A 27175-nucleotide genomic window follows, 5' to 3' on the forward strand; every position below is an offset into this window, starting at 1 on the left:
CTGTTTTCAGTACTTTGTGCACCCTCCCCTTGCATAGTCTTTTTCTATAATGTTTAATGAGATTGGAGAACACATTGGGATGGATCTTAGACCATTCCTCCATACAGAATCTTTCCAGATCCTTGATATCCTTCGGTCTGCGCTTATGGACTGCCCTCTTCAATTGAAACCACAGGTTTTCAATGGGGTTGAAGTTCCGGAGACTGAGATGGCCATTGTAAAATGTTGATTTTGTGGTCAATTAACCATTTCTTTGTGGATTTTGATCTGTGCTTGGGGTCATTGTCTTGCTGGAAGATCCACTTGCGGCCAAGTTTCAGCCTCCTGGCAGAGGCAACCAGGTTTTTGGCTAAAATGTCCTGGTACTGGGTAGAGTTCATGATGCCGTTGACCTTAACAAGGGCCCCAGGACCAGTGGAAGCAAAACAGCCCCATAACATCAAAGATCCACCACCACATTTTACATTAGGTATTAGGTTCTTTTCTGCACACACATCCTTCTTTCGACGCCAAATCCACCGCTGGTGTGCGTGGCCAAAGAGGTCTATTTTCGTCTCATCTGACCATAGCACCCGGTTCCAATCGAAGTGCCAATGCCGTTTAGCCAAACTCCAGGCGCTTACGTTTGTTGGTTGCTCTCAATAAAGTTTTTTTTCTGGCAACCCTTCCAAATTGCCTATTGGCATGGAGGTGGCGTCTAATTGTAGATTTGGTGACCCCAAGATGCAACCAAGTTCTGCAATTCTCCAACTGTGGCCCTTGGATTTCCCTTTGCCTCCCGAACCATCTGCCTCACTGTGCGTGGGGGCAAGATACACTTGTGTCCTCTACCAGGCAAGTTTACCACTGTTCCAGTGGTTTTGAACTTCTTAATTATTGCACTAATAGTGGTAAGTGGTATATTTAGTTTTTTACCCATTGCCTGACTTATGTAGGTCAACAAACATTTGTCTCTTTTCATTTGTGAGTTCTTTGCCTTTCCCCATGGTGATGGATGACAAATGGATTTCATATGCACGTTACCTCATTTTTATACCCCAGTGAAACAGGAAGCCATGGAAGGCCACAATACAGTTCCTTAAGTCTGAGATGAACTTAAAGAAGTAGAATATTAATGCAGATTTAATTTTGTTTGATTTTATTTATAAGAATCTTTAGGGGTGCCAATAATTCTGACACCCATCTTTTTGAGAAAAAAATGTATTACTGTTAATAAAAATCTTTTTCTCTGAGAAATTGTATTAGAATAAAAGAATATTGTTTTCCCATATATTTGAGCATAAAATATAGCTCTTTACCTGTGTTGTTTATTTTATACAGCCTTTTTTGCTCATCTTTATCAAGGGTGCCAATAATTTTGGAGGTGACTGTATATATGTATGTAATACATCCATAGGTCTTCCAACAAATCTGTACTGCTTACATGTAATTGATCTCCGAGGATGAATCAGATTTTGAAATGAAATCTTAAAGGGTATACTGTGGGTGCTTTCTACAAATACGTGTGTGCTTGTACTCAGAGGCGTCGCTAGCTGCCCAAAAAATTCACGGTTTGGGCCCAAGAAGCAACTACTACTCAAAACAATTAAAGCATAATTGCAGTGTAATAAATTATAGTTACCGTAAGACAAAGTAAAATAAATCGTGACTCTGTGATTAGGCACATCTTTTATTTGTTTTAACTAAGTTAAGTCAATAATTAAAAATGTGGGACTTGATTTTGAAAAGAAATGCACTTGTACACAAGTAGAAAAGTAACCCGTTTGTTGATTGGGTGTATCACTTACGCACACGATGAGTTAAAGGCATTGTATTTAAAAAATATTTTACAGCAAGTTATATTTTAAGTCAATTGTAAACATTTTGTATAACAAGTAGATCATTTTAAAAAGCTAAAAAAGCAATGCTTACTCTGACCCATGTCAGCATTTTAAATCCTCAACCTCACGGGACGAGAGCACTGGTTCAACAAATACAATTTAAATGAAAGCAAAAAAGATATGCAATAAACTCAAACAATAAGCATTTAGAATGCAGAATACAAATGTATGCATCTACATTTTATAACCAATTACAATTTTTTTAAAAACGGACAAGCACATGGAATTCAACTCATCTTATTAAATTACTACACATCCGTGATTACTTTCTGTTGTGCATCTTTGCAAAGCGGTCAGTGACAGCATCCTCAAACACAGATTCCAGCACAGCCTTTCAACAGAAAGTACAGCTAGATGCTGCAATCTATCCTGTCCCACGGTTCTTCTTAGCCAGGTCTGCAAGAGCCTTAAAGCACTGAATGACCTTTCACAGCTGCAACTGCTTACTGGGATAGTTAACGCTATCTGTATTATTTTTTTTCGGAAACATGAGAGGGTCTAAAGCTGGTACACATCTTTCATGTCAAGATTTTCTCCATTCTCTAGTTTACGAGCCAAATATTTTGTAGCGACATGTACTTCCTCTTGTAGCTCTGTTTAGTAGTGGTTTGCAAGTGCAGTTAGGTCACCTAGAGAGACTAAATGCTCTTCACTAGGTCTGCTTGGACGCCACAGAATCATTGGTCAAGTTTAGCTAGCATTCGATCTAAACAGGGACAAAAAAAAATTCTCAAAATGATCTAGTCCACTGATTTCCTCATGCGTGCCACATGTCTATTCAACCAGAAAACCATCTGTACGTTTGTGTTTCTTCCTTTAACCTCTTTTTGCCAAAGGTTTTTCCACCCCCAGTGCTAGAGGTTTTTCTTGAATTTGGGACTGAATTGTTTAAAAGTCAAATTTCTCACAGGTCTCTAAAGGAAACATAGGAAACCTATATATTGTTTTCTTCAGCACAATCTGAACTTTTCAATGATATAATTAATTTACTTGGGCATATCTACTCAACTGATTGAGATATTGCAGATTAAATGGGGAAAAAAATTAAGAATTTCTGTGCCACTTTTAAGCCATAAAATAGTAATTTCTTAACATGGTAATTAGACAAATTGCATGTGTCTTGCATTGTTAATATGTTAACTATATATGGAGAAGAAAAAAATAGGAGTTTGTATGTTTCTGTCATGGCTGCGTCAACATTTGTATTTATAAATAATAATAATAATAATAATAAACATTTAAAACAGAACTTCGTTGGGTCAATATGTAAACTATATATATTTTGAAATGTAGACAAAAACTAAATTCAAAATATAATTTCGAAAGACTAAGGGCCTCATTTACTAAAGGTTCTTATGCGATAACACGCGTTTTATCCAAAGATAAGGCATGTGCTAGATAATCCCGCATTTATCAATCACGATAAAGCACAACTTAAAGCATAAGGCTTGAGGTAGCATGCACGCCTTAAAAATAACACGATGGGTACGTTAGCATCTGCTGAATATGCAAAATGCATGGTGATGTATTCAAATGAAGTGGCATGAGAGCACTAATGAGGCTAATGATATTCAGACCATATTTACTAAACTGTGCTAACCATGAAGCACACCTTAAATTGCGTGCTAGATTGCACTGATGGAAAGCAGGTGTTATGAGCCGAGATCTGTCTTAAAGCGGTCTGTCAGCACAAGGTACAGGTATATGTATGTACAATACTACACATCTGAAACCCTGTAAATAGGTAAGACTAATTTTAAAATAAATGCCTTTATATACTAAAACACACATATACCAGCTGACTGCATAAAATAAATAAATAAAGAAAAACTACTTTTGAACAGAAATACATCTATATACAGGTATATTATGATTAAATAAAACTGTACAAACAAAATAAGTAACAGGACATTGAAAATAAATGTGTTTATGTTGCCTATAGACAAATAGCATGCAAAAGCTTACTATGCAAACGAAAAAAAAAAGACATAACTGAGTTCATACAGACATAATTGAAACATGGTAATATAAATAAACAAAGGAAATTGGGTTTACAATCACAACAGCACATAATATCAAAGGAGGAAGTGTTCTCCTAATTACAGAGCACTTTTTTTCTCCACACGATTTGGGCACAGCTATACCATTGCATGTGTCGGCTGGCACTGGGGTTGATACCTTCTGCATACCTGCTTTTACTTCTGTACAAATAATTCTGTACCTTCACAGTGTAACAGATTTGCACTTTTCTGTATAAAATGATTCTTTGTCTAGCTACAATAGATTATACAGTAGGCTATGTACAGTATAGTTACTCCTAGTTAGTATTACCTGTGCATTTCTTGCAGTTGGTGTCTGCGAGATCCACGTTGTAAAACATGTGAACGGCATTTCAATGTACAGAAATGCGTTGATCGCTGATTAATGTCGCCCAAGGGCGGCAGACTGATCTAATCAATAATGGATAAAAAAAAAAAAAAAAGAATAGGCTACTATACTGTATAAGCGAAATGCTTATACAGTATAGGATATATATATATATATATATATATATATATATATATATATATATATATATATATATATATATACACATACATACATATATACACACACACATATACTGTATAGCCATGACGGTGTCTAGGTGGGATTGTTTATAACTCAAACGCCGTTATTGAGTATTTAATACATACTGTATATTTAGTAAAAGTAAAGAACTGACAACTGCGTATCTCAATCTCTGCTCATTCCTTTATAGTCAGAGGCCCCTATGTCATCATTTCGTTAAGACACGCTTTATCTTCTGTAATAAGGCACGTCTTAATATGCTAATGATTTCCATAACATGCGTCTTAAGCAGCATTCACATTAGTAAATACCAACTTATTTATAGTTTTAAGACGCGTGTTATTGGATTGTGTTAACACACGTCTTATGGCTACTTTTAAGAACATTTAGTATATTATTAAGCGATTACTCACTCGCAGCCTTTTACGGCACCGACATATTTTATAATATTATTATTACTGCGGATGGTGCAGCATAGCCTGGGACAGTATACAGCAATCAATTATGATTGATTATTTCTGAAAATAACTGTTGAAAATAAAATAAAATTTGACAAAAATATCTCCTGTGGGTCTGCTAAATGTTGTAGCCATCAAGATTTGCTCAAATCAAACCACGAAACGAAATATATAACTCTTCCGTTTGTGTATTTGACTTACTGGATTCCAAGACTGAACAACACAGAGAAATCCTATAGGCCAGTTTAGGCATCAATCATTCACCTTTGATTGACGTGACCAATCCACCATTCAACCTAGCAACCTACAGTTTTGAGAGACTAAACCCTCCCAACACATATCCTAAAATGTCGGAAGCGATTGGTCATAAACAGCGTTCCCAAGCACTGACTTACTGCTGCATATGCCATGGTACAACAGAGACAGCATACAGTAATCAATAGCGATCGATCAGTTCTGAAAATAACTACTGAAAGTAAGACTGTTTGCTAAAAACAGGTCCTTAGATTCCCTAAATGTTGTATTCATCAAAAGTTGCGCCAGTCAAAGCACTATAAAAATATAATACACAGATCTTTTTGATTGCTTGTTTGACTTCCGCATCCGACATTAAATAACACGGAGAAATTGCATACAGGGCAGTTTACTGTCAATCATACACTTTTTACATGACGTGACAGATACACCATTCACATAGTCTGAAATCTTAAACCCTTCTACACACTGTAAAAAAAATTGAAGTGATCGGATGCTCACAGCCGGCGCTACAGTGAGTTCTTTTAGGACGTACGCCGTACGCCACCTGGCACTTTACGAGGACATTTTTGGGCGTATGCCGTAAGCCCCCTAGCACTGAAGGGGTTAAAGGGCAGTTTCCTGCATGTCAATATTATTGTTGGTGGAGAAGACTTTTGCTTTATCATATAGTGCTTTTGCCATTTCATTTGTTCTCATGTTCTTCAGAGTGTTGTATGCTGCTTCTTTGGGCCAAATCAAGGTTTTCTTTTTGGAGGAGTTTGTGCAAGCCCTCTGTGGTGCCAAGAACAGATTGAAACGTGAAAGGACAACACACTGCAGGCAGCCTACACAGTTTTGTTAACAGACCAAAGGCTGTTGTAGACGGAATCTCGGAAAGGCACTGGATGCCAGCTGTGAAGTCTATTATCATCGCATTGATAGAACGTACCTGGCAAGACCACCATGTATCTGCAAGCTGCACTAGTTCACTGTGAACTATGTTGAACTTCAGCATCAATTAATTTTCTGTGATGTACAAGAGAACCACTAAAGAAGGTATACACATTTTTCAAAGTACTAAAAAAAACAAACGTGTAGCTTCTTTGATTGCTTTCCAAGTGTAGCACAACACCTGGTTGAGCTGATGTGCGTAACAGTGGACATAGATTGCTTCTGGATGATACTGCTTAAACTTCGCTTGTACACCACCACTTGTTCCACTCATAACAGATGCACCATCATGTTTGTGCCACACACACACTTAGGCAGTGTTGTACTGATTCAGTGATTGACTCTGCACTAAAAGATGTGAGTTCCCTGAATCCCATAAAATGCTCCTTTACTGACCCTGTTGCTGGAACATAAACTGCTCTTTATGTCTGTCCCTTGCTTCATCTGCCATTATTGCGTACATTCCTGAGGTCTTCAATTCACTGACTATGCTGCATGTCACCTGTTCAGAACAGCATTGTATAATAACTTCATTCGGAGATGGAGAAAGAGGGCTACATTTAGACTGTGCTTTGTAATTTTGAAGAAAAAGTGTCAAACTTCTCCAGTAAGTTAAGACACTCCATGAAATTATTTTGAGTATTTTCTGTGTCATCATGACCTCTAAATGAGATTCCTTCCCCCAACCCCCCCAAGAAAAAGCGTAACAATGACAATGTGCCAGAAATACTCACGCCTCTCCTTAATTTCGTTTTAATTTGCTGCTTGTAACTGCTGCACAACATCTCCATTCACCTTTATATCTCTAAACGATGCCCATGCTAACATGCTGCTATTGTGCAAGGCTGACTTTTCATTCTCTCTAAAAGAATCGAGCGCTCTTTTCCAGTTGTTATAGCCACCGTTTAACACTGTTAGCCCTTGCATTTTTTGACCCATAAATGCATGCAAAACAACGTAATGTCTGCATCCAAACACTTAATGGTTTTCAAACCACGGTACTGAAATGAGTGCTTCTTCAACCCGCATTGTTGTTGAGGATACTGAGAAAATTTCAGCTCCCATTTTCGATGACTCCTAAATCTGAACCTACATCACGGTCAGATCTCACTGCCTTTGTACTCAATGTCACTATTTCTTTACTGGAACCTGCATCTGCACCTGACACTACTTCACTCGTTTTGAGCTCCTCTGCACCGCCCGTACGCTCATCCTGTGGCTCTGCTCTATTCCCTATCGCACAGTATCCTATGAAAAAGGAAAATACTGGGTAAAGCAGGCATTTTGACAACTCTTTCCCTCTAACTTAAGTATTTTTGTAACCAATTCTGACACTTTTTATACTTGGGTGTTGTTCAGTATAAAGCACTATAAACTGATATAAAAAAGCTTTTACAAAAAATTATGGACAAAAACAACACAAGCACATAAAGCGTATTATTAATGTTCCAGTTCAATGGCATGATAAATCAGAAGTAACACGTAGGCCTGCCGCTGTGTTCACCGGATTTCTGCCACGCTGGTTGCACTGAATAAAGCTGAATTCGCGTTTCCACTCCGCTTTATATTAACGCTTTTCAACTTTTTGTCTTTAACTCCCATACCCCTACTAGACTCAGGCTCTATTTCTCCTTCACTATCAAACTCAATTGCCTCCACATTTTTTTCTTCCTTAAATGAAATAAATCACGATAAAAAAATTAATAAAAAACAGCCATTTAAAATAAATCAGTCGCATTTGCAATTTTGGCGAGTGCTAAAACGTTACATACTATTAAAGAGGGTTAGAAACTAACAAAATGGTGGTACTAGACCCAAGGACTAGTATCTTTTGAAATTTGCTTGTTCTTATGTAAACTTACTAATCCTTATGTGAAGTTCCTGTGTTGGGGTCTGTGATAGGGGGAGTGTGGTTGAGTCACTGATGCACACAGAGCCAGAGATGTTTGAGACATCCCACAGGCGCTTGGTTTTATTTTGCTTACCAACAATGGTATTTTATTTCTGTGTTTTGCTGTGCTTTTGTCACAGTCCTTTCAGCACATGCAAGTGCCAGTTAAATAAACAGCAAAGTGAGAAAACCAAACGATAAAAGTAAAAAGGAAAGCAAAACACTGTAAACCAAACTACAAAACAAATACTGCTTTACACAAGTCCTTGTTACCTCCGCTACTCTGCGAGGGGCGATTTTTGAATCACTACGGACTATGGGGTTGCCCAGATCCCCTCTGAGCTAACTTACACAACGTCCCAGTACGGGTACGTAACAAGTAAATTCAGTGGCTGCCTTCCAATTCCACCTGTTGCTGTCCCGAGCACAGGCACTCTATTTGTACTCCTCCTGTATACTCTCATTCTCTGTTCTATTCTGATTCTCCGGCCAAAGCTTCTGCCAGATTGCATCCTGTCAGGGCTACCAGAGGAATAAGAGAGCTGTTATGGGATCGACCGTCCCTCGAAAACCCGCCAGCAACCAATCAAAGAGAGGCCCATTTAAAACTGTGCAAGCAAAGGTCTTCATTCTAATACCTTAAGATAAAAATGTAGCAAGAAACTGAAAAATATCATGTTTATTAGGTTAATTTTATAGCTAGTTTAGGCAACATAATATTTGGCTGGTATTTGGTTGACTTTGGGCTACAAACGTATTTTCAATTTGTAGCAACCCTGATTGCAGTATGCATGGAAACGCACCTGCATGTTAATCCAGCTACAGTTAGTTCACTGTTTTGCATTTTGATTTCAGTTTTTTGTGTTTTGTTATTTTTTTCTTATTTTTTTATTTTTTTTAACTAAACTGATATCTTATAGATTCGGGGCAGTGTAAAATACATCCGGGGCACAGCCTAGTGACGCCTGGCTTGTACTTGTCATTGTTACTGCCCTGATAGTAGGCTAAATAATCCACATGGTACTAAAGACAGGTGGAGCATGACTGAAGTGCTTCTACGTGAAACAATAATAATAATAATAATAATAATAATAATAATAATAATAATAATAATAATAATAATAATATCTCCTCCACCGAGTACAGCTATCAGATGAACATGATGCATGTTAAGACCAAATGACTCAAATAAATGGCTGGAACAGATAATAGAAAAATGAAAAGGAGAGAACAGCTGTTGCCTCTATGTTAGTCACTAAACATATATACTGTATGGTATTACTGAAGTTTAATGTCCTAGATATTTAAATAAAAAGGTTAATTAGCATGTGACATGAAACTCTGCATAATCACTTTTTATTTCTGTTGCACAAAAGAAATGTATAGACTGTTAAAGCCATTAAAAGCACATCCCAAGTTCCTACATATTGGTAGAAAAAATATCACAGTATTAGTGTTATAATGTCAGGTTGGCTCTCAATAAAGCTAAAACACAAACCCATGATTGTTTGCTTAAATATAGTATGCTGACATTTCAAAATTATACTGAAAATTCATTCACAATTTTCTGCCACCTAAATGCCTCGGCTATAATGATAAACTACTAATATCCAATAATGACAAGAAAAATCACAACACGCTGGCTTATACAGTATAACAACATCTGCTTTTCAGTGCAAGTGATTTTGTTGAAACAAAAAACAGATTCCATATTGAGAACGTTATCATTTCACCTGGAAAACAGTAACACTGTAGAACCTCCACTTTTTGATAGTATTACTACGTTATCAACTTAGCCATAACGATATCCTTGATAAAATTGTTGTTTTCAATGTTTAAATTGAACAAATACAGGACAAAACATCCAACTGTATGTAGGCTACGCAGATAAGAGAACCCCATATTATTTGACAACACGGTCAACCATTTTTTGTAAGAGAAACGTAAAACACAAGAGACAGAGCAAAAGATTACTAAAGTGAACTTAGATTCACCTACCTAAAGTAAGGGACTTGTGTGTAGCGCAAAACATAATTGCCACTGTGTCTGCAGGAGTGAATCCTGATTGTTTCCTGCCAGAGAAAAGAAAAATACCTGGTAGTTTAGTGCAGCCTGGAAACTGTCAATCTTGCTATTAAAGAACGAAACAAGGGGATAACAGAAACATGAAGACTCGGAACAAACTCCTTTAAACTCAGCGTGAGGAAACACAAAGTACACAATAGCAACAGCAATACTTACCCCGTAGAAAAGACGAATGTTAAAAGCATGAAGCTGAGCTGGATGAAAAATACTGAAAGACAAAAACAACACTGTTAAGGACTGTAGTGGGAGAACAAGACAAAATGGTCTTGAATACAATATTCCAGAATAAAATTTACAGGTATATAAAGGAACAGGGTGGCCACTTAGCACTGCTGTTGTGGAAAAACTTCCCTGCAAAGCAATAAAACCTATAAAAGCATAAATAAAGCACATAGCAGTTTGACCATGCTGCTACCACGTGTTCATTTAAAAGTGTTGTAACAGTGTGAACAGTATCTTCAGTGTTAAAAAATTTGACATGCGCTGCTATTACACTCATGTATTATGGTACAGTTGAACGCACTCTGCAGAAAAAAAAAACTGGGCAAGAACGCTTATTTTATTCCATGTAAATTTAGAATCCTGACAAATACTGTAAAATCACCATTCCCTGATACTGATACTGAAATCTAGTTTACTTGTGTTTTTAAAAATCCCTGATCCCCGCTTCTGACTTCTGATTCCAGATTGCTGATTGCTAGTTTCACCCTCCACGCGGTATCCAAGACAAAACTATGAGATGGCACTCGCCACTAACAACGTTTCTTAATGATGTACATTTTGCCTGTGTCCAGTCAATGTATATATAATCAAACCTCATTGTATAGCTATCAAACTTCAATGTATACACATATATATATATATATATATATATATATATATATATATATATATATATATATATTGAACTTCATTATATATACAGTATATGAAATTTCAATGTGTGTATATATATATATATATATATATATATATATATATATATATATATATATGAGATCGGCCCGGGTACCCAAAAACCAGCGTAAAACCAGGGTTTTAAATTACCCGACGCTACCCGGGTTTCTTTTTACTACCCGGGTTTCGATTTATTAATTTGAGAATTTAAAGAAAATGTAGAAAATATGACAATATAGTTGTAAGCACGGGTCTCTGGCCGGCGTAATGAAGACAATGTTAAAACAAGCTTTTGCATGAAGCCTTTTCTTAACTGACAGGATATCAATGTTTTACAGAAAACAATAACACAGCGAGCGGTAAGTGCACCTCAATAATAATAATTGTGGCAACTATTCTGAGGAACTAAACTGGAAACAAAACAACATAAGAGGGCTCTACAGTGCGACTAATTTGGTCGCATATGCGACTAAAAATGTGCTTGTGCGAACGTAAGTTTTAATTTAGGCGTACGTGTGCCACTAGAATTTTTTTTTGCTGACAGTAGAAAACATAAAAAAAAAAACAGATCTAAACTGTCACAGCTCAATCGTGTCATAGCTCAATCCAATACTCTGGGAATGTAGTTTATTGGTGTCCACTGCCCACTGTTAATCACACTTTAAAAACTACAAATCCCATACCCCGCCAATTTCACCGATTTATCAGTGCGATGGCTACTCGTTTCCAGACAGTTTGAAAACTTGTCAAACCAAGATGAGAAAAATAAATTATTTTCATGTGATTGGAGAAGTTTCAAAAGAAAAATTCGATGAACAAAATTCAGATATGTCGGCGTCTTTAGGTATTTTATTATTATTATTATTATTATTATTATTATTTCGATGTTTCCAGTACTGAAAAAGGTTACACACACGTCTTCATATCTGAAGGGACTAAATGTATGTGTACAATATAGTATTTAAATAGATAGATAAGATAGATAATACAGCTGGTGGAAAGCTTTCAGTGGTGATCAAATAACCTAATATGTTTCCTCTGATGCTAACAAATTACTGTATACAAGAGAGATGACTGCAGACAGAATTAACCATTTTTTCCTATATATGTACTGCTACAACTAAAAAAAAAAAAAAAAAAAAAAGCAGTTTTTCTTTTATTTATGGTGGCGAAAATCATCATTGCATATTAATATTATCAGGCCACTTCAAAAGCAAGGAGTAAGTGGAAATAGGGTTCAGATTCCTGGTATTCACAGCAACTCTGTTAACCAGTACATCAGTACATTTGATGTGGTGGACCCATTCTGAGGATTCTGTTGGGCTTTGCTATTTTACTCACATCATCGTAAGTACAGACTGGAGAGTTATGTCAGCATCATTATTATTTGTTTATTTACCAGACGCCTTTATCCAAGGCGACTTACAGAGACTAGGGTGTGTGAACTATGCATCAGCTGCAGAGTCACTTACAATTACATCTCAACCGAAAGACGGAGGTTAAATGACTTACTCAGGGTCACACAATGAGTCAGAGGCTGAGGTGGGATTTGAACCGGGGACCTACTGGTTACAAGCCGTTTTCTTTAACCACTGAACCAAACATCATAGCACAAAAGATAGCAACTGAGGATCAAACCCTGTCCTCCAGGTTTTGAGACCAAGACCAATGTCAACTACCGGAGAGCATTCATTACACCATGCAGCCTACTGTTGGGCTAAAATAGTATAAATTATGTCTTCTTAAGCTATCAATTTCTTTTTGTGATTCTGATGCTAACAGATTGCTTTAATGCATGAAGGGATAAATATAAGTCTGCACTAAATTAAAGCGGACCTATAATTAAAGATGGGCCTTGTGGCTATGGATCATTTTTAGATTTCACCACCTGTGATTAACTAGAGACGTTGAACAAGGGGACGTGAAGCCGTCCAGCACTCTGTGGATTATTAAAGGGTTTATTATTAACAGGGTATCCAGACTTACTGATGAACACCACTATGATCAGACTGAACTTATCCAAGTCGATATGTGGGTTGGAGAAAGTGTCACAGAATGTCGTGTAGATAATCATGAGGAGCACACAGCTGCTGATTGCACCATAAGGAGGCTTTTTCCTCTCTAGCCAGTCCTTAATGAACCTGCGGATGATCTGGAAAGAGAAAAAAAAAACAGCACAAAAAAGAAAGTTAAAATATAAAAACAAACAAATACAACAGGTTGTGTTCAAAAGCCTCCTGAACCAAATGGCATCACAGAATCAATGTGACAGCAGAGTGGCATGTAGAGACTGAGAACTGCCCCCTGGGCTTTCAAGCCTTCCTGCCCCACAAATACACTGCTGGGGAATTTAAACATTTTTTAGTGCGACTTCCAAAAGGCAGCCCTTAATGAGAGTACATTTTCAACGAGCTTCCAAAATCGGGTCCTAATCGTGCCAGAAGCTCTCTGCGAGCTGTCACTGAGACATGTTCATTAATCCTCCCTTAAGTTGGACTCCTCTGTTGATTTTAATGGATGAGTGTAATTACCAGGGTCCCCTTTGTATCAACAAACAATTTCAAGCGCAACTTCTGGAACATGAAAAAAATCCTACTGACATCTTCAGGAATTTTCACGGGGCTGGCTAATCAAAAGTGATCAGCGGAACATTTTAATATTTAAATAGCCAGCTATGCAGCAGAACTTTCTAATTAAATTATAACGCATGCTTGAAAAGCAGAAGTGCATGTGTTGTGCGAGTTTAAATAATTCAACCACCCCATATCCACTCTTTCTGTTAACCTGCAGACAAATGGCATTTGCAAGCGTTTAGATGGGTTCTACTAGGAACATTAACAACAGGATCTTCTATGTCTTTTACCCATCAAAGTTAAAAATGTAAACTGACTCTCTGTGGCAGGATGACAGAGGTTTGAGGCTCAGAGACAGTGAAAGGGACAAAATAATGATCTTTATTAAACAAAAAATAATCAAATAAATAGGCACAAGGGCCAACAAAAAGGTTCAAATACAAATAATACACGTGAAAACTTACAAAATAAATGGTCAGGTTCCAAGGCTTTTCAAACAAAACACTCCCTCCTTCCAAACACAAAACTCCCCAAAACCCAGCACTCCCAAACAGAAAAACACCCCCACACAAAGGGTTTCACCTGCCCTTTATTCTCTGTGGCTGGAGCCCAATTAACTAATTAACAATTAAGCACTTAAGGCTCCAGCCACATTCTCACATGTATTTACACAGGGAGGAACTTAACCCCTTTCCTGCTGATCCAAACCAAAACAAGAATCACAAAAAACATAATGAAAACAGTAAAAATAACTACAATAACAAACACAAATTTATAGGGGTGAGCTAGCACCCCATCACACTGTCTTATTTAGCTTTAGCTTTTGAAACTCAAAGAAAAGTCTTTTAGGTTCTAATGCTGGAAGACACTTGTTATTAGATTGCAAAACGGTTACATCAGCCTACTTTGCAACTGTTGTATTGTCGGTATTGATGCCTTATTCTTCCTGCAACAAACAAAATTAACAGTTGCAGTGAAATAATTCAACAGTGTATTGTTTTTTTAATACCAGCAGTGGTATATTCTGTTTTTACATTATTAAAGGGTACCTGTACCCAAAAATAGCAAAGTTCTCTTTGTGCTCCGCAAAGCCAATAAATGGCTCTTGCTGCATTGATTTGGTCAACAAGTCGCACATTTAGCGAGGTTTTAAATATATTTGTCCACTTTCTGGGTCAAGTAACACTTGAGGCAGCTGACATATTGGAGCCTTTCAGTCAGCGACATGACATCAAGTCATTGATTTCCCTGATAGGCCAAAAGTTGCACGATGGGGTTATGGGATACAGCGGTGAAAACCCATAGGGTGCAACATGGCGGAGTGCAAAGCTTTCAGGTGACTGAATAATAAGTGTAAAAATAAGATGAAAAAGTTATTTGGTGTGACTCTTTGACTCTTCATCTTTCCAGTGAATTTCTGTGGGCTACAGTGTTTTAAACAATGTTCCACGGACTTGACATCTCTCAAGATTCATCAATCAAGTAAGTCCACAAAGTTTTTGTTATATTCTGTTGCTTGGCTGCTTATACTATGTTACTGTATTACATTTCTTATTAAATTCCCCAAGTACCTTTTGAAAACATGCAAAGTTTTATTGCGTATAATAATAATATAAAGAAAGTGATTGTCTCTCTCAATTTATGTCAACCAGCCGGGAATGTTCCAACAAACCTTTATCCTTCTGATTCAGAACTGCAGAGAGAACTTGGTCGCACACCTTGTGGTTTTTCTTAATGATCCATACTACTCAGTTTTACAAGATTCAATTCATTTTATTTCTTTTGTTGAACAAACTTAAAAAAATAAAACATTTTAAAAACATTTCTGATCCACATCCACGACGCGTTTCAACTTTTAGTTTTCATCAGGTGGTGAAGCCTCCACTAGTGTTTTCTACTATTATAACAACCTTGACTTCCATAAAGAAGGGAAAACATTGAGTGAAATAGCTCGCATCACTTGATTTTCAAGGTGTGGTATCCGAAGCATAATCAACAATTACAGAGAAACATCATCTGTAATTGACAAACCCAGGACTGGAAGACCCAAAAATCTATCTAACAAGGATGAGCAATACTTGAAGATAATATCCTTAAGGAATAGAAAGAAGACAAGCATTGAATTCACAACAGAACTGGCAGAAGGCACAGGTGTCGCTGCCCATCCATCAACAGTCCAAAGCACCTTTGACCATTGTTCCATAGTCCGACTTCTGTGTTCTTGTGCAAATTTTAGCCTTTTGCAAAACCAGCATACGTAGCAATTGTTTATCTTTTTTTAATTTATTATTTTACCTCCAGTCTCCTCTCTCGAGCTCTACTCTGAACACTCTCTTTGTGCAGCCAAACCGCATGTCTTTTATATTATGGCCGAGGGGTTAACTAGCTAGTAATGATCTTATTACCCCTCGGCCATAGTCCGCATGAGTTTAATAATAATGTGTGACTGTCAGCTAATTAAATACTCAGTAGCTGATCAGTCACGCATCTTTATGAGGTTTCTTAAATAAACACACAATAACCTGGCAGACGGTACCTTGTTTGTCCTGCCATACAATAATAAAATACCAAACACAGCTTTTCGCCATCATATATATTTACAGAAATCATAATAATACAAATAATAAACATAGAAATACAAAGGGGCGGGACACTCCGCCACACATGCCCCGCCTTGTGCGCAGCACACATGGCCTCAAAGGCCACCTCCCCCCTTAAAAATCCAGCAATCCAGGAAGGGAGGCTTCAACTGACCCATGGCTGGCAATCCTGTCTGCTTCCCCACTGACAGCGGAAATGCTGTTAGCAAAGCAAGGTCCTCCTCCCGTGGCAAAGCTGTCAGCGGACATGCTGACAGGGCATAGACTGACTCCTTCACCGGGGCAATTCCTCCTCCCATTGCACCACTGGCAGCGGAAATGCTGCCAACGGCAGGAAGGGAGCCCCCGGCCAAGGTGGCGGCAGCGGGAGCTCCACCTTCCCCTGGTGATGGAGGCGGGAGCAGCATGCAGTCTCCCTCTAGTGGTGCAGGTGGTAGTGGAAGGCAGTCCTCCAATGGCAGTGGAGGCGGGAGCAGCGGGTAGTCTCCTGGCGGTGAAGGCGGGAGCAGCGGGTAGTCTCCTGGCGGTGAAGGCGGGAGCAGCGGGTAGTCTCCTGGCGGTGAAGGCGGGAGCAGCGGGTAGTCTCCTGGCAGCGAAAGCGGGAGCAGCGGGTAGTCTCCTGGCAGCGAAAGCGGGAGCAGCAGGTAGTCTCCCCCTGGCAGTGGAGGCAAGAGCAGCACATCGTCTCCTTCCATCACTGGGGACTGGTGCGGCTCACCTTCAGTCGCTGGGGTTGGCATTGCTAAAAAATAAACTTCACCCGCAGTATTCCTGGTCTGACGCTTGGAGGCGCTGTTATCCCACGCTGGACACCATATGTGAATGAGATGACTGCAGGGGTGACGTCAGACTCGGGGAAATTAAACCAAAACAAGGCAGTACTACGGGCAAAACTGAGACGCTACAGCACTCAATGCTTTTATTAAATAAATAAATCAAAAGGTTTTAAACAGAAAAAAACACTCAAACAAAAAGGCACGTTGGCCAAACAAATAAACAATAAACAGCAACAAGTAGATGCTGGTTGCAAAACCAGCATACATAGCAATTGTTTATCTTTCTTTAAATTATTATTTTACCTCCTGTCTCCACTCTCGTTCTCTACTCTGAACACTCTCTTTGTGCAGCCAAGCTGCAGGTCTTTTATATTATAGCCGAGGGGTTAACTAGCTATTAAATGATCTTATTACCCCTCGGCCATCGTCTGCATGAGTTTAATAATGATGTGTGACTGTCCGCTAATTAAATACTCAGTAGCTGATCAGTCACACATCTTCATGAGGTTTCTTAAATAAACACACAATAACCTGGCGGACGGTACCTTGCTTGTCCTGCCACACAATAATAAAATACCAAATACAGCTTTTCGTCACATATATAAAAGTACAGAAATCATAGTAATACAAATAATAAACCAGTAAATACAAAGGGGCGGGACACTCCACCACGGCATTTTATTTATTTTATCTTTTTTTTCATTCCTTGCCATTGCAGTTTCTTCACAGTAAACAGTGGCCAGCTACACATTTTCATAAAGTAATAACATGAGGTTTACTTGTGCCTTTTTGTAGCTGAACAAGCAAACGAAAAATGAAAATAAATAAACTGTGAATAAAATTACTTTTAAAACAGAGCGTGTAAAATAAACAGCTTGTGTGAAAATAAATTAGACTTGAAGCACCTGACAGGCGCTGATCGAATGGACCGCAAAGGGTTAAACACTTCAAATAAAACAAACATGGAAATGGCGTTGTAAAGTGAAGGGGAAAAAAACTCAACGTTTTGGTTCTCGTTTATTACATTATTATTATTATTATTATTATTATTATTATTATTATTATTATTATTATTATTATTATTATTTATTTCTTAGCAGACACCCTTATCCAGGGCAACTTACAGTCATAAACAAAAATACATTTCAAGAATCACAGTACAAGTAATAATACAATTAAGAGCAAGATAAATACAATGACTTTGGTTCTAGCAAGTACAAGTATGACAAAATACGATTCAATAATGGAGCAGATAACAGTGTCAGTGATAGTTGATATAATTAAATACAAAATACTACAGATTAAATAACACTTGACAGATTACAGTACTCTAAAGTACAGGATTAAATGCAGTAAAATAGGGGACAGACATTCCACATAACAGAAAGTCACAACAAAATATATATATAATATATACAGTCTATATAAAAATCACTACACAACATTCAGGAAGTTGGGTACTGTTTAAGTGAGGCATTTCAGAATGACGTGCTTGCCTTTTTTTTGTTCCATGAGATTCTGACTCAAAAGCAGCACAATGCATTTTTGTCCCAGGTGGCTTTCCATAGAGATCACTATGCATGTGCACGCATAATCTGGTTTGTTTACTTTCTGCTGTCTAAAACTTTAAATAGAGGCTCAAGAGCTGTGTTTAAAATTATATATATATATATATATATATATATATATATATATATATATATATATATATATATATATATATATATATATATATATATATCACATGGAGCTCTTTATCGTTTGCCATTTGTCACGCAAATTCTGGTGAGATGGTAAATAAGTGAAAGGTATTTTTGCCATTTGTAGCAAATACAAACATCTGACTTTTGTATTTGAATATATGTCAAAAAATCTTCATTCGAATTTTTGGATATTTGTCCCAGCAATAATATATATATATATTTATACTAATGCACAAAAGAAACACAACACTCAGGTCTAATGGATTTAATGAAATATTGGTCTGAGAGGGGTGGATAATGTGCAGAAGTGTCTTTTTGTGTTTCTGTAGCGTTTACAAAACGCTAAAAATACATTATTTTAAGTGACAAAGTCGGGGTGACTGAGTATAGATTTAAAAAAAAAAAAAAAAAAATTGGCTTTTGTTTTGTTTTTTTGTTCTTCATCCAAATCTGCATGTCTGCTTACTACTTTGGTATTTTTTGCAGGTAATTGGTCACTCAGTTTCATAGTTACAGCTGTACATCTGTAACTGTAAAAGCAAGATGGCTACCGGCCGATACTTTTAAATTCTGTGAGGCAGCGCATTGATTTAGAATATGTATTTTTTCACCTAGATTTCTTACTAAACGTTTGAAGAAACCCTTGACTCCAAAGAGCACCTTTTCTCATAATGTTTATGATATGAAGATTTGATATATTTTATCAGTTTAAACCAAAGAGCGCTCTTGGCTCTTTTTTAACTTCAGATTCCTTTTGAGTTCTCTCAACTGTCCAAACTACAAAAAAAAAAAAAAAGTTTCTTCTTCAATATATATATATATATATATATAGTCAATAGCCGCTCTACAAAGAGCTTATGATGCCAGATAAGTCCTCATTTCTTATCTTTAAACTTCCTTTCATGAAAAGCCTGTTTAAACCACACTGATTAAAGAATGCATGAATGATAGTGCTGTGACAAGATTGTATAATTAATTCATTGCAAACAGCGGATTTGGGTGTGTTACTTTGAAAAATGTTCATAACTGGCGGACTATAATAAAAGCACTGAGAAATTCTTGCTCATTAACATTTAATCACAAAATTCTTTTTCAGATGAAATATCCAATATAGACTGTCAGAATCAATCAGGTGTCCAGAAAGGAGAAGACATGCCAAAAGGATGGGGAATATGTCAACTGTGGCAGTCACCATTTCTTCTAGCTGTCATGTTGCAAGCCAGTGTTCAGAAGACGGGGCTTAGAAATGTGATGTTGAGGTATAAGCTGTTCTGCCAATGAAGCTCCACCTGACAGAAGTCTAAAGTAGGTTGTTTCCTCTCATAACAACTGATGCTTGTTCAAAGGGAGCCTTCTAGTTTGCAGTCTTCAGAGTACTTTGATGAAGCCCTCATTGTAACTGTGTTCATCTCCTCCACCCCTTATTATATCCTTGATTCCACCTCCATGATGACTGATGCTCTCCAGTGACTCCTGCAGGCATTGACAGGTTGCCCATGCTATAGAAACCAGTGCAGGTAAACTTGCAAATCCATTTTAATAAATGTTGCATACTGACACGATTGTGTAATCACATAAACTGTATAACTAATATTCATTATATACACATTTAAATAGTAAATAGCGGGGTTCCGAAAAATATATAGTTATTAACGTACGTGTAATTTTTCTCTTCATTGTTAACATCCTGATAACTTTTTACACTTATAACTTTAAAAGTCTGTTTCAAAAAAGTCTGTTTTCACATCGTGAGGGTCAAACCCAAAGCTACTATTCCAAAACATGCAAAACACATCCTGAAGATAAAACTTTACAAAACAAACCAAAACCCCCTCCCAATCTAATTTTCTTTTTGTCTTATGACTATTTGCTTTTTTCTTTATCCTTTTTAGCCTACTCCTGGTCAGCTACCATTAATAGACTTAATTACTGGTGCCGTTTACACAGCTCCCACAGTGAGAGGGAACTCAGTCCCAACTGTACTAATAATACCACTATATACTGTTTTAATCAGTACAGTGAAGAAGGCTTTAGGCGTAATGTTTGTCAAACTGGATTAAAAAAACACAGCCAGCAGGTATTATGCCATTAGTAAATAAAACGTACCTGTCCAGCTATGAGAGGGACCACTACCGTCATAAACAGCTGTGAGAATATGGAGGTGAAAGGCACAGAAGAGGAAGACCCAAGCTGTAAGGGACAAAACAGAAATTCCTGTATTGAGTGGCAGGCCATTGCTCTCAAGGTATTTTGCAGGTTTGTATTTTGATTATTTTTGCAGAAAGGGATGTTGATATTGTTCCACAGTTAACAGCTACAAAGTGTTTCAGCCACTCACACCAAACAACCCTACTGCACTCCATCAAGTTCTTAGTTCTGACCCGTCTTCTCTGCTGCTATTAAGACGTTTCTTAACAATGCACCCTTAAGCTGACTGGTCCCAGCACTCATCTGCATGTAATTCAAGGGGAGAATTAAAAACATACATTTGTCAGAGTGCCTGAAATTCCCAGGGACTTTTCTGCAACCTCCAAGGGTGTATTGTTGAGGAACCTCAGACAGAAATGGCAGCAATCTCACTGCACATACCGCTGCACGTGTATTGATGGAATCCCCTCTTACAGGGGGTGTGAAATATGAGCTGACAGATCTCAGTTAAATAAGCTTTATGTCAGAAAGAGATATCAAAACATTTGCTGGCACTAATTTAGTACCAGTGTAATGGCAGGATAATGGTAGGATTATTAGAAAACATTGACCTAAAATATTATATGAATATGCAACATTGCAGCTTATTATGAATACCATCGCATTTCTGATTTTCAAGTACTTAGACAAACAATTGAGGATTATAGTGTAATACACATGCTATAATAGCCAATAGGATTGAGAGTTCCAATCTTTCTACATGTTTTACATGCCGTAAATTTGAGCAAATTATAATATATTTAAACAAGAAAAAAATGTATGTGAGACCTCAAGCTCTTGTTATGTTTAACCCTTACCTTCTAATTTCACACATTAAATTAATTGGAAACCAATAATATGTCTTGCAATCTTTACTTGTTAACAAAGTTGAATGTTTTTCATTCTTTTTAAACAATATGCACATTCCCTAGCTGGAGATGGAACCCAAATACCTCAGCCATTAGGACTGGTTTGTGGAGGGCTACAGCTGTTAAAAATCACATGGAATAGGAGCTCAAAAGTAATAAAAGCAAATCAGCTGACAAACTGCTCTAAAAAGCTAAATGATTTTTGTATTCATGGTTTAAACCTTATCTTTGATGTATTGCCATTCTTTGCGTAGGTTGATTTTGTAAGGAAATATATGTGTCATTGTGTTCTAACAGGATATGTTGCGCATCTAGTGGCAAACAGCCTCAATGACTGGATTCCTGTCATGTTAGCGATTGACAGCAGCTGGTTGTTTATGAAACAACAAGTCTGCATATGTCTCATTATAAACTCGCGGTGCTTTTGAGAATATACCTGTATTAAAAATAAAATTCAACCAAACAGCACAACAATATTTTAATGCCATTTGAGGCAGTCTAATATGAAATCTGTTTATGTTCTTATGTTAACAGATCCGAATCAAGTCACTAGTCATAATGGTCCTAGAAACAAAAGGTGCAGCGTTGTTCTTATACTAGCTCCCACTGGAGGAGTGAGGATAGATGTGAACTTACTAAGCTGAGTGTTAACAGTGACAAGACAATAAGAAATAGTTCATGTACTTACAAAAAGTAGCAGTAAAAGTGGAGTTACGACAATTCCCTGAAAAACAAGAGAGAGAGACAGCTCCATTAGCATTCGGTGGAGGATTTTAATTTTGAACTCAGTGATGTGTGAATCATATGCATATAGGTTCTGGGCTACCTATATTTATTCCTATATTTTAAAAAGGAAACAAAGCAAGCTACAGAATACAATTAACATACATTTTTCGATAATTAAATGAAAGAAAATGATTAGTTTGGGAGTCACAGTAAAATGTGATAATACAAAGAAAATATTGAAAAAACCCACTGTGATTATAAAAACAACTTTGGGCTGAACGAGATGTCAACGTGTACCATTTGTATGCTGTCCTCTTCAATAATACTAAATACGAAAAGTAAAAAGATTCTTTGTTCTAGAAATCACCTAACTGAAATACAATGTTTGGTTTTCAACAGGTTCCTCATTATTGTACCCAGTTATCCAGCTGTGCCATTCCATAATACACGTTTTAATTTAATTATATTTTTAAATTATTTTTCAAAAGGCACAGCAATAGACTGGTTTGGACAAACAAATAACTTTGGAATGACCAAAATTGCACATACATTAACTGTAGCACCATAAAAATACAGTTAAACAAAAAAACCACTTCACTGTGATGCTTTTAAAGATGCATTCAAATTAAAAATCCAATGCAAATGCACAGGGCTGGCATAAAGAAGCTTGGCTGGGGGTAAAGTACATCAATTTTATTAAGGAATAAGCTTAGGGCACCAAGGTACTGTACCCCAGAAAATGAAACCCTAATAGTTAAAGATAACCCACAGCAACAATATGGGAACAAAAATGACTTCCACGAATACAGTATATACCTCTGGATATGTATCCATTAAGAACAACCCTGAAGAAAGCAGTGAACCACATTCTTTGTTGTTTAAATAACAATGTCCAAGTCTATTTGAGCCTAGAACAGAAGGGCTGGTAAAAGTGTTCACAGAAAGCCGATGTCTACTTAGAAATGCACACTTTCAAGCAGTCATCCAGGTGATATTTCTGATAACACCTGGCTACCTACTGATGCTCTACTTCTGGCTTCCTTTTTGATACATTTGCATCTCTGAATTGAAAGGCTATGACAAGCAAACCCTGCAATGATGGCTGTGCAATGAGATATAAATAAACCTCACTGTGTACAAGAGCTGTGAATGCACTGTTCTCTTCAAAACAGTTTGAAAAGAAAAAAAAAATACTTTCTCCATCAAAGATAAAAAAAAGAAAACCACATTTCTTCCATAAAACAAAAACAACAGAACAAACAGTTCTTAAGAAAATATGGACCATTCAGGTGAAGTGTTCTGAGGTTTCATCACATCAACCCCCCCTTTATACTTTCAGATGACATGTGCATTGATACATGCCATTTTAACCCATTAATTTTGAATGTCTGCCACATTTTCCCATTCTTAATAAAATATGTGGTTATTTAGTTACTTCAGATTCAAACCAACCTTTTAATACACTTGAGTGGCAGTACACATATAAACAACAGTGGACATTGACATCAGATTCCTTTTAGTGAGTGTTCAGAAGTGTATTCTACAGAATACATTTGTAAACAGTCACCCAATAATACTTCATTGCAAAATACAGTACCTGAAATGGGTAAACAACCCCAAATTATTAAAAAAAAATATTACATTTGGATCAAGCAGAAATATGAATTTCCTTAATAGCCATCACTGGCTTATAGAACAGTTTCCACAGAATTTCTATTGGTCTATATTTCTATATATTTATTTAAAACATTGTTATACAAGGTTAATCCACTTTGAGCTTTGTAAAACGATTTTAAATAAACTATTTTAATATCAGGATGCTGCTCCTAACCTGATCAAACTTAATCAGATGTAAATACAGGCTCTTACATAATACTAAATATTGTACATTTTCAGGAATACAAACAACTTGACAATATAACATGCTGGCAGACTAAATGACAGAATCAAGTGAGAAAAAAAAAACGTATGGGATGTAAACATAGCTGGTGGTAACATTTATTTTTCTTTTCAAACCATGGGACAATATTTAAGTATTTAATCATGCCTGCTATAGTAGGGGTGTCTCAGGAGGATTTCCCTGGGAGCAAACAAGTTGTGCAGTGACACAGAGCTTAAACTGCTGCAGGCTACAGCAACGCTTTATTATTCAGAACGGGAATTTATAGAGTAAAACACTCGTCTACTCAAAATGCAATCATTTGGTAACGAAGTGTTGGACAAACATCAGTGACCCAGGCATCCAGTTTTCGCTTTCTTGTAACACAGCTGGCCCATTTCCATGTCAAAACATCAACTGGAATTTATTGGTTTTAACAAAGTGGAAGAGATAATGCACACACTTTGTGTTGTCCTTTACATAACTGATCAATCTGTTATGCCAATGGTATCCCTGTGGTGTATTCTGTAATATATACAAGATGCGTACCCCTGACGTAAGTCGATTTCATTCACAACTGGCAAGGCAGAAGATCAGGCAGACTTGATAGCAGATCAGTGTTTGGTTGGCAGGTGCTTCTGCACTGCACATTTGTCTGAGTAAACAGGGCTTTCACCAGGTATCTACTTACACATATCCTACTGTATTTATTGTCAAATTCTGTTTACATGGGGCAAGTATGTTACTTCGATACATTTCTGGTTTATTTTTTATTTTTTGCTATAATATAACATGATAAATCTCAATTACCAGGTGTTCCATTAACATCTAGAACAAGCACACCTCTGTAGTTTAAGTTATTTTTTTATCTAATTTACTGGACAAGCCCTGTTCGAGACTCTTAGTACTGTGACCACAAGGGGTTGTCCTTTAAAAACAACGAGATTCCTCAAAGTTAGCCAGTAATTCATGTAACCAGCTGCCAAGCCAGGACTTATAACAACCACCATCTTCTGTACGCTAGCGGGAAAAAAAAAAAAAAAAGAATTGGGAACAAAGAGCAACCTCCAATTCAAAGAAAAAGAGAGAAAGAATAGACATTCTTAGATGCTCAGTTTGACACTTTTCAAAAACTTAAAAGGCTCCATCCGCCTGCTGCTATTTTCTCATTCCATCTTATCTGTTGTACTTAGCACTTAACGAGGATAATAATAACACATATCAAAGTAACACTTTTGTCATGCTGCGTTAGTTTATTTATTTATTTAACTTATCAAGATCACATAATGCTTCTTTATATGTGGAGTGAAAGACAACTATTTAAATATGAAAGATATATATATATTTTTTTCAACAAAACCTGCCATCTGTTAATTCCTAAGTGCTGTACCTCCTTCTCTTGTCCCCACACATTTAATTTAAGTGATATCAAGGAGTGCTGTATGTGAATGGCTGGGAGTGTGTGTGTTTGCATACTGTACTCTTTATAACTCCGCACAGTATTATCTACAAATGCTCTTACTGTAAAGCTTAAGCTTTTAAATTTGACAGCTATATATTGCTGAACACATCACCATGGTATCATATATAACTATTATAAACACTAGCCAAAAAAAAAAGAGAGAAAGAAATGATCACAGTACAAGTAGTTAGGATTTCCTTGGCTATCAGTCTTCCACATTTTCTTGGCAGTGTTCATGGTCTGAAATTGGAGATCCTTAAATGTAGAAGAAAATAGACTAATATGACACTACTGGCACACACACACATGCCACTTACTAGACTACTGCTAGGAATCCAATGATATGCAAATAATAATTTTCAGACAACAAACAGAATAGCCAGAAATACATAAAGCTAGTACTAATCCTGGCAGTTATAAAACCAAAGCACTTCTATGCTATAACCAGTAGAGGGCATTGTCTTCTAAATTTTCAGTTAAATTGCAGGATAGGTTCAGCATCAGAAATAAAAAAAACACACAATCCTGAGCTGTTGTAACACTAATTTGGACATTCAGTTCTTATCACACACAGAAAAAAGGAGCCTGGTTTTATCAACAATAGCAGTTTATTTATTGCTGTAATAAAAAGTACTTTAATGCTAATAAAAGCAAAAAAGGGTTTACATAGTTCAGGATATGTATACTTACAAGACAAGTAGAGTTCTTTCATTTCAAAGGGCCTGAGATAGCACTGTACCACTTTTGAACTCCAAACGAGCAAACTGCACTACTTGCATGGGGCTTGAATTACCAAGCCTTTTTAAAGTACACTAATCGCATTCAATTCAACTTGATGGTTTACAGTATACTGTAAAACAATACCCCCCCCCCCCTCCCACTGGAATACATTTGCATTATACAAATAAACATTGAATAAGGATTTGCTTTATATTATCTTACATATAGCACCTACAGTATCATTTAAGTGCAATAATGCAAATGCGGGACTGGATTAGACTGCTTGCTTGTATGACAGCTTTCTCTTGGCTTTATTTTTTGTTCCTGTCCATTTCACATACTGTTGACTGCAAGGCATGTGTTCAACCATTAGATGGCAGCTCAAGCCCTTTATTTTAAATGATGACGGCTTCAACATCTTACTGCACAGCCCCATTACTGTATATGAGCAGGGTTGTCAACTCTTCAAATACTCAGGGGCAGTGTTGGTTTTAGAGCTGTGTTAACAACCATGTACTCCTATTGGAATTCTGCAATCTCAGAATTGAACGGTGCAGTATACACTCAGTCTAGCTGTCATGTTTTTTTTTTTCTTTATCTAAATGTGATACTAAAAATATTCAGCAAAAAGACTATTTAATGATCAGGTTAACTGGTTAAATTAAACTTATTTTCTTTCATGACTGCCAGTAACTTTTTTAAGCAAGTAA

At 36.9% G+C, this 27175-nt stretch overlaps 1 protein-coding gene across 3 annotated transcripts in view; it reads right to left on the reverse strand.

The window, feature by feature from the left end:
- Nucleotides 1-27175, reverse strand: part of LOC117408415 (sodium/bile acid cotransporter 7-A) — a 148443-nt gene that overhangs the window by 19531 nt on the left and 101737 nt on the right. For 2 of the 3 annotated variants that reach the window (XM_034013378.3, XM_058999447.1), the window contains exons 6-10: nt 22367-22402; nt 20729-20812; nt 12957-13122; nt 10230-10281; nt 9987-10060 (exon numbers count right to left, since the gene is read on the reverse strand). In XM_034013378.3, coding sequence (XP_033869269.1) covers nt 9987-10060; nt 10230-10281; nt 12957-13122; nt 20729-20812; nt 22367-22402 — 412 coding nt within the window. Of the gene's footprint in view, nt 1-9986; nt 10061-10229; nt 10282-12956; nt 13123-18671; nt 20122-20728; nt 20813-22366; nt 22403-27175 lie in introns of those variants that run through there. The other variant, XM_058999453.1, reaches the window with a different exon arrangement.

This window comes from Acipenser ruthenus, chromosome 2 (genome assembly GCF_902713425.1).
Source record: "Acipenser ruthenus chromosome 2, fAciRut3.2 maternal haplotype, whole genome shotgun sequence".
Taxonomy (NCBI): Eukaryota; Metazoa; Chordata; class Actinopteri; order Acipenseriformes; family Acipenseridae; genus Acipenser; species Acipenser ruthenus.